Source organism: Carettochelys insculpta, chromosome 2, assembly GCF_033958435.1.
Source record: "Carettochelys insculpta isolate YL-2023 chromosome 2, ASM3395843v1, whole genome shotgun sequence".
NCBI lineage: Eukaryota > Metazoa > Chordata > Testudines > Carettochelyidae > Carettochelys > Carettochelys insculpta.
This window is the reverse complement of record NC_134138.1, coordinates 240,737,201-240,746,819: the sequence shown is the minus strand read 5'-3', so window position 1 is coordinate 240,746,819 and position 9,619 is coordinate 240,737,201. Positions and strand designations below refer to the sequence as shown.

The window sequence follows — 9,619 nt, the reverse complement described above, 5'->3', positions numbered from 1 at the left end:
CTGAGCAATATTACAAAACACCATGGTGCCTGAAGTCCTATCTATACAAGCTCAGACCATGGCTACCACAGGTGAAGCTGACCTGAGGATAATAACGGAAGAAACGTTTGGCAAGAAAGCAGACTACAGACACACTCTCTCCAGTGACCTGGAAGCAAAAAGCAGATCATACTCCTTACACATTTTGCTTGCTATGAACATTGTTAACTGACAGCCACTTCTGTATTCTGAGACATTTTCTCTTCTAAAAAAAACAGTTTCACATGCATAAAGGCACAAAAACATTTGTGGTTATCAAGCTGCAAGTAGCAACGGTTTTTGACTTGTAAATGGAAGTGTGGTATGAACAGAATGTACAGAATTACACAGTCACTTTCATTTGCACTTTATCACCAAAAAATATTTATACTATATGCCGTACACTGAAATAAAATGCAGCATACTTGAAATACGGTAACATACAAGGACTTACTTGGACTTCCACTCTGGGAATTTAATGACAGCTTAAGAAAAGTAGTGTAGCAATACTACTTTTCCCTATAAGCAATATAAAACAAAATTGAGTTTGGAAATTTAAGTTGGGGTGTTTTCACAAGAGCTATCTAGTTCTTTTCAAAGTATTTCCTTTCTTGACCTTTTCAAATTATGAAATGCATCAAATAACTTTGCAACATAATGTACTAAATGCTTCCACTTTAATGTTCTGCATTCATACCAAAAACAATTAACAGTTTTTACAAATAGTGTTATTTACTAAATCACACTCTTCTACAACAGCGCAATCCATGTACATACCATATGCCAACATCAAATGGAATTTGAAAAATAAGAGTACTAGTGTACCACATAAATGCTTTTAAAACCAAGATAGACTTCAGCGTTTTGTTTTCTGTAAGACAGAAAATAATCAGCTTTCCAGAAGTACAGGTTTAAGAGAGGAAATGGAATCTCCTGCCATCTTCAAGCTGAGGCAGCAGCAAGAAAATGAACTTTGGACCTACATCTATATATGTATTTCCATTGCAGCCAGCTGAATATTTATCAGACACAAAAGTGCTTAATAGATCAGCGAACTTTTAAAAACAATTTTCCAATGTCTTCATATATCAAAATGAAAAGTGCAGATATCAAGTCCCTTTTCATATCTGACTGTGGACTTATGGTATATAGATACTGAAGTGATCAATATTTTTAATAGCTGCAACTGGGGCCAAAGACACAACTCTGGTCTGAAGTTAGTCAGTTTTATTAAGACAGAACAACAGTAAAAACTAGTCTGCCTGCTGCTATTCATAGCAAAATTAGCATGAGGTGGAAGAAACCTCAGAATGAAATAAAACTCCAGAAAAATGAAAGGGGGTGTTTTCTCCATCTGCTCCTAAAAAGGGACACATGCTGCTTTCTCTGAAGGGTACCTGCAGTAACATGTATGTTTATCGCCATCTGCCTGTAAAATTCAGCAGACTGGAGAAGGAGGATAAAGCTGATACAAGCGAAGATTACACAGAAATCTCTGAAAGCCAAAGCTACAAGTCAAGTGAACAAACAAATATATTTGTTCTTTAAACACTGAGGTAAGACACTGATTTTAAGCTGAAGGGCTGATATTCTATCCTCCATCCTGAAATCAATGTTTCTAGTACCTGGATGACATCCAAGAACCATGGACCAATCTCAGTCAGATAATCAAAGATAACTCTTATTAGAAGCAGTTTTCTACTTTGCACAGACGTTGAAATATTTACAACAGATAAAATTCTCTGAAGTTCTGGTGACCCAAACTCCTTGTAGTTTCACAAAACAAAGGCAATATCTGCAAAGAAACTATATTGTGGAGGACTTTGAACTGCTGTAAGATTCTGAAAAGCATTCAGAGATCTTATTGTGTAAGCTTCTTTCTACTTTTTTATTGGGCTTAATTACATTACATTTATATTGTACATTGTTACAGTAGGCTTATTCCAGCTGGCAACATTAAACACCTATATACAGAGGCACCAATAACTAAGTATGGCTGGGGCACACATTGACCCAATCCTGATGCAAAACAGTGGCAAACTCTGATACCAGTCTCCTCCATAACAGCACTACATCAATCTTTTCAATTGGACTACCCCTTCATTTTCATCTCTGGAAAATCAATTTCCTTGGAATGCTTTACTGTAGTTCCTGTGATTTTTGTTGGGCCTCTGTGCAATGGACTGATAGGCACACACAGATGTCTATAACATGAAGTGAAATACAAATTATTTTGTAGAACTTGTTCCTCTTTGTCAGAGATAGCAAACAATTACAACACCCTATTTAAAGTCAAGTGACAGCTTTTCCTAGTCCTTCATGTATAGACTTTTTAAAAAAAACAATTTATTACATTCAGAATGTACATGCGAAGAAACTGAGAAGTTTCCAGAGTCAGCTTTCTATAGGGTAATAGGGCTGATAGTGTTTTTGAGGGAAACAAACTTTTCAACCACCTGACTCACTGACGTAAAATCTCAGCTTTAGCTTTTTGTTAGAGAAACTGTATCGACACTCATTCTTTTTATTCACACTTTACAAAGTAAGACAACAAGCATGTAAAACTGCTCTGCATGTAGTACATAGCATGTTTTGGACTTTACAGGAGTGATAGCAGCAACGCATCAATTGTGGGAGTCACAGGGGGAATACATTAAACATAACTAGGGGAAACTAGTTGGAACTGAAGGGCAGTGACCAAGAAATGTTTAAGAAAGGAAAGGAGGTTCAATAAGAGTTCGTGTAATAAAGTTGTCCAACATGTTAAAGATATTAGATACCCCTAAGAAGTCTATCCTGAGGAAGTAAAAAGTATAACTAATTTCGGACACCGTGGGAAGAAGTGAAAGTTAATGATAAACAGAATAGGAATGATGTGAGTTAATCATGTTTGTAAAGAGGTCTGAGCTGGAAGGACAATTAAGGACAATACTAAGTTTGAGAGACAAGTCAAAAGCCTAGAATTCCAATTAAGAATATTATAAGTGACACAAAAATGGATATGAGGTAATTGGAATGTTGGTAAGGAATGCCATTGATCTGCTGAATCAGTTATCTATTGTACCACAGTTTTGCACTATAATCTCTGCAGAAATATTTAGGACAAAATAGAAATAATCATATGATTTTTTTAGTTGATCACAAAACTTATTACAAAACTTAGATAAGGACAATGACATTATCAGTAAAATAAACAGAGGAAGATAAGAACTTAGGAGGCAAGAGGAGACACTAACATGTTCTTTTGTTATATCCTTCGAAAGGAGGGGGCTCTTTCAAAATACCCAGTGGAGCGTCTACACACAAAAAAACCCATTCTTTCCAACGTACTTTGGAAAGAATGCAGTGCTCCTTTCAAAATGACTCTTCCTTTCCCATTTCAGAAAGAGCACCTTCTTTTAAAAGGCTCTTTTGAAAGAAAACGTGAGCAGCCACTCCGTGGACCGCTCTTTCAAAAGAGTCCTCCTCCATGGCGCCAGCCAGCTGGAGCACAAAGACACCCCAGCCAGCACCATGGGGGCTTTATGGTGTCTGTATTTGGCTGCGTTTAAAGATGCAGGGACCCAGAAACTCTGTGGCAGGAAGCTGGCTGCATGAAAGGCACAAGGCTCCAGCTGCATACTCTCCTCCTGACACTCCGCTCACAAGATCCACCTCTCTGCCCAAATGGCCAGCGGAAAGGCCCCTGTGCCCCCTAGGGTCCCCCTCTGAGGGATCCCAGGAACCCTGCCAAGGGCTGAAGAAGAGGGCAACTTCCTGGAGTGAGGCGGAGGTAAAGGACCTCTTGGCACTCTGGGAGAGATGAGGAGCTGCTATTCCACATCACCAGCTGGCGCTGGAATGCCGCAGCCTGCACCTGGCTGTCAACTGGCTTGACCTCCCAGGGCCACCCTGCCCACACAGCCGACCAGGTGCTGAGTAAAGTTAAAGAACTGCAGCAGGCCTACTGCTGGGCCTAGGATGTGGCCAGCTGCTTGGGGGCAGCGGCCACCGCCTGCCCCCACTTTGCTCAGCTGAACCGTTTCCTGAGGCCTAAGAAGGCAACACCGCCCACCCACATAATGGACACACCAGACCCAAAGCCTGACAGTAAGTCTGAGGAGATGCCAGGACCCACGTCCACCAGCATTCCCTGGTCGGCAGGCCCAGAAACCCAACTCCAGAGCGATGCAGGATCTAGCAATGGGAGGGCTGGAGTGAGCCAGCAACATAGCTCCAGAAACATCCACTTTGTCATACAGAAGTTCTGGAGCCAGCAGTTGTCATCCCCCTCCCTCAGCACCAGCTGGTCTCGCCAGTCACTACTGGTGAGGTAGCCTCACAGGCACCAGATGACCCGGGGAAGAGGGTGTGGCATCGCCCCTTGAGGATGGCCTGTACTGGGGTGGCCAACAGGGTGGCCCTCCAGAGCTGCTAGGGGACAGCAGCGAGGAGCACAGCCTCAAGGGGTAGGACATCAGGGAGCTGCTGGGGGTCCACAGTATGCCCCAAAGTGGCTCCTGTGCACGGTCTGGTTCTGCGGTGCTCTGGGTGGCAAACCAGCCCTCAGAGTATACAGGATGAGGGTGTTGTGGAGTGGCCATTAAAGGCAGTGGCTGGCTGTGGCCCCCAGATGGGCTTATCCACTATGGCTCTTTCTTTCAAAAGAGCGTCCTGCACCATGTAGATGCTCCCTTTCTAAAGAGTGGGCCAGTCTTACAAAAGAGCAGATTACATCCTCAGTCTGCTTTTTGTGTGTAGATGCACTGTTTTAAAAGGCAATCTTTCGAAAGGTGGTTTTCGAAAGTTCACCTTTTGAAATCGCGCTGTAGTGTAGACGTAGCCTGAGAGTTTAGAGTGACAGATCCCATTTTGGGAAACTGTTTTGAGAAGCTATGGAGGAGATGAAGTGCACACTTAGCCAGAAGCTATTTCAGATTTAACCTTAAAAGTGAATAAATATGCATGAGATATAGGGTAGAAGATGGAAGCATCCACGATTTGTATCATAGATTTTTCGAACGCTCAGTAAATACCAAGAACAAACATCTGTCCTTATGGACCCCAGACTTGTACTACCGGTTTTCAGAATAAATTTGTCTAGATTTTCCAAGTATGAATATTCCAATGCCAAACAGTCTATTTTAGAGAAAAAATGGAAACATTTAAATTGAGAAGTAGGAAAAAAAAGTATAAAAGATGTCAGAGGTGCTACATATTTTATGAAAAATAGCATAATCAACAAGAGGCTTAAAATAATCTAGTTTTGTTGGCCCATATAAAATTTCATTGATGTTTAGTAGTTACAGAAGACTTAGGACCTTATTTGGGACTGTACTGAAGCATGTCTAACGTTATGAGCAGCTCCACTGAAGTTAATGGGACTGTTTTCATGTTTAATTTAGGCATAGGTTCACTTAAGTGCATTCCTGATTTAGGGTCTAAAGCTGTCCAACGAGCTAGCCATTAGCCACTTGTAGCTATGTAGCCAGTTGCGTATGGCTAGATGGCTTGAACAATAAATATATTTTCAGAATAAAGTAGCTAATTCTCTACAGCAATAGCTATTACAATAGCTACTGTTTCAGAATTGGTTTGGACACTACGAATCTCAAGAAACATGAATTAGAAGGGATTTTTTGTTAGTTTAGAAATTCTTCTCCCATCAAAATAATTTCTCTCCTTTTGGAGCAAACTGTCCAATACACAAGGAATAGCCCATAACCCTAGTTACATGCTTTTATCAAGAGCTAAACCATTGCAAGGTATAAAAGATTCCAATTGTTTTATGTTCCTCCATAAATTCCAAAAATGTAATTGGCTATCCTAAAAAATTGCAACTTATGGAGATAATTAGATTATTGAAGAGAAATTACAAGAAATAGCTAAATATAGTGAAGCTTCACTAGCTGAAAAGACTGTCATTAAGTTGGAATGCAGTATGTTGGGGGCAAGTTTGCAATTCATCTACTTTAGTATTTAAGCTATTTGGTGGACAACATTCACAGGCAAGACATCAACTAGTGTTTGCTAATGAAAGCAATGACATGGCAAATAGCTATGAACACTGCAAACAGATTCAGAAAGTACTGGACAGTCAAGGTACCTGAGCAGTAACACATGTACATGAATGAAACATCAGAAGCAACATATTAAAATGTAAAATACTACTAAACTGAACAATTACACCACACATGCTAACCAAAATCAGAATGTGGATTTTATATGGAGATCTATAAAGCTACACAACATGGACTGCATTAAAAAAAGAGAAATAGGATGCTGGGAGTATCAACAGAAATAGCCTACAAATTAAGACAAATATTTTTGTTACAGGATGCATTGATTAGACACCTCTAAAATGCTTTGTTCAGTTACTGTTACCCTTTCACTGAGTTTATGAGAGGCATACAGATTTTATGTCCCAAAGAATGAAACAGAGCAACCTGCGTAAGTTCACATCAATGCAGAACAGATTGTAAAATGAACATAACTTAGTTAAATTTTAGAAGTCTTGATAAGATGAAATGAGAAACTATTCAGACTAGAGAAGGTTAAAAGAAGACATACAACTAAAAATCAGAAACTAAGAACAGATGTTGAGTTAAGGCTGAAGTGTTTTGTGTAATAGTAAATGGAACAGTTTTCTTAACAAGGCCACAAGAGCTAAAATAAAAGTGTAAAGGTTTGCTCAGTCAAATGACTACACCTGTACACCATTCTTCCTGTGTGACCTAAATAATTATAAGAGCCATGAATAATGTAGTGTACTCATGTTTTTCTTCCAGTTTACAATTTCCATTCATTCCCACCCAAACGCAGTTTCTCTCTCTTTGGTGCAATCTTCACCAATGTACACATAATACAGTTCGGAACCCTATTTTTGCAAAGCCAGTAAGAAAAAAAGTACATCAGTATGCTTTAAACAGGAAGTTTTATGATTCTGATCAGTGTCATGGTCCCATGATATGTTTAGCAGCCTGTAAATAGTTGTTTTAAATAATTATTATTCTAAAACAGAATTAAATGCTTGACCTAGCCAGACCATTTAAAAGGTTAACTAGTTTACTTTGGTAGATAATGCCAGCTATTCATATATGCACACTACAGGAAGCCGTCATATACTTAAGTTCAAGTCACAATGAATGAAACATAGATGCAGTTATGTTTGGAAATTAACAGACACCTTAGCATGTAAATATTAACCATGATATGCAGATTTAAACCTTTTTCTGCATTGCAAAAGGATATCACATCCTTCACAAAACTAGGTACATCTAAGAAACATGGTCATCAGTTCAAGATTAAAATAAAATAGTAATGTAAAATATTTTAACAGTGTGTTAAATATATTCATATGATCACCATAGGTATTTCAAATGGCTACTATTGCAATCACACACTATTATGTACATAACATTTATGCCACAAAAGTTTGCAGATTTTGAGTTTTCACAGACTAACCAATTTTACAGACATAAATAATCTTGTACCAATTTTTAGGCCTTTTAAAAGGAATTAAGTGTCCTAAATATTTTTGTTCCTCTGCACAATTAAATAAAAAATCCTAAGAAGTCAGTGCAAATTGAATCAATAAACCTGTTCACCAGGGTAGATTCCTATTAAACTGAGGAGAAACAATGTTTACAAGATTAAAGGAAGAAGCTTATAACGTCGTCAGCTGCATTGAGCAGAGGTTAGAGAAGATCTGGGTCCTATAGTAGTGCCTTCTGTGAGTAAGTATGTTGTTGTGATGGTGGCGGTTGTTGACTGCCTGCTGGTGGAGGCAGGGTTGAAGATACTAAGTTATAGTTTGGCACCTGGGACACATTCGTTCCAGCATTCTGATAAGCAGAAACATCAACAGTAGCAGGAGGTGGACTGTACACTGAAGCCTGGTTGGAATATGAGCTTCCAGGAACAGAGCTGACCATTGCACTGAGAGAAAGGGAAATAAGTTGTGTAAGTAAGAAGGCAGAAACAAGCCCACAGGACAGCAATATTAATGCAAGATTTATTATTCCTTTAGATGCATTATACAAGCATGAAAAACACTTTGGCTGTGGCCACAGCTGGCCAAAACTTTGAAATGGCCATACTAACAGCCAAATTGAAGAATATGAATATTCAGCGTCTCATTAGTATTCTTCGATTTGGCCGTTGGCATGCCCATTTCGAAGTTTTGGCCAAGTGTAGCCACAGCCTTTGCTTGGGCTCCATTTTAAAGAAAATCCTGAAAACATGCCATAGCCTCAAACAGTGTTATTCCCTCTAATTTTTTCTATATGCAGAATAAAATCTGTTATGTGCACCAAGACATATACAGATATGCACCACCATAGAAACACAAGCAACAGCTGTGGGTGCTCTGCTAATCAACTGGGCCGCACCTGAATTTCTCCTGTATGGCTATCCAAGCGCTCAATTTACAGGGAACGCAAACTCCAAATTTCATATTCATATGTTTAACTCTGGATTATAAACCTATGACTTTATTTTCTAATGTATATAACTCAACTCCTGACCTATTTCTAATCTGTTAAAACTAATTACACTGTAACTATACTACGGGTACCTGCATGACCCCCCGTACACCAACATTTCTACGGATGACTTACAGTGCTTCCTGAGCTCTCATACTCAAGTGCCCCATCTCCACTTGCACTGCATTGATGACATAATCATCTGGATCCATGGGAAATAGGCCCTTGAAGAATTCTGAGGGATTTCAACAAATTTCCACCCCATCACCAATCTCATCTTGAACCAGTCCATCCAAGAAAGCTACACCCTAAACACTACAGTGAAAACAAACGGTGGTCATATAAACACCACCATATAGGAGAAACCTATTGACTATACTTCCTATGCTCCTCTGGCTTTCATCCAGAACACATCACATGATCCACTGTTTATAGCCAAACCCTAACATACAATCACATTTGCTCCAATCCCTCAGACACAGGCAAAACACCTAACAACAGAATCTCTAGCAAGCATTCTTAAAATTACAATACCCACTTGGGGAAGTGAAGAAAGACAGACAGAGCCACTAGGGTGCTCAGAAGTCACATTCTATGGGACAGACCAAAGAAACAAAGGAAGTAACTGACCATTACCAAAAGGTCTCCACTAAAACCTCTCCAGCATATCATCAAGATTCTACAACCTATCCTAGATGATAATCCCTTGCTTTCACAGATTTTGGAAGGCAGGCCAGTTCTTGCTTACAGACAGCCCTACAACCTGAGACCAATACTCAACACCAGTTACACAGCACACAACAGAAACCATAACCAAGGAACCAATCCCTGCAACAAACTCTGGTGCCAACTCTGTCCACACATATACCTTAGTGACACCATCATAGGACCTAACCACATCAGCTATACCGGGGTCTGCAACCAAAACAGCAACAAGAGCCATTTTTCAAATTCAGTTACAAAAAAAAAAAAAAAAATCAGTCCTTCAGGAGCCACAATGCCCCTGAATAGGAGACTGCCCTTAATAAATAATGTCAAACTGTGATTTTTATCACCCCTATTTTAAGAAAAGTGCACATGCAATAATTTGTATCCCGTAGAAAGTTAAGTTACCCCCATCCCCAGCCTTTATACCCCCA

The 9,619-nt window shown here is 39.5% G+C and overlaps 1 protein-coding gene across 2 annotated transcripts in view; it reads right to left on the bottom strand.

Moving 5' to 3' along the window:
* Positions 1-339: 339 nt before the first annotated feature.
* STAM (signal transducing adaptor molecule) overlaps positions 340-9,619 on the bottom strand; it is a 75,808-nt gene continuing 66,528 nt past the window's right edge. For both annotated transcript variants that reach the window (XM_074984828.1, XM_074984829.1), the window contains exon 14: positions 340-7,935. In XM_074984828.1, coding sequence (XP_074840929.1) covers positions 7,713-7,935 — 223 coding nt within the window. In that variant the 3' untranslated portion in view covers positions 340-7,712. The remainder of the gene's footprint in view (positions 7,936-9,619) is intronic.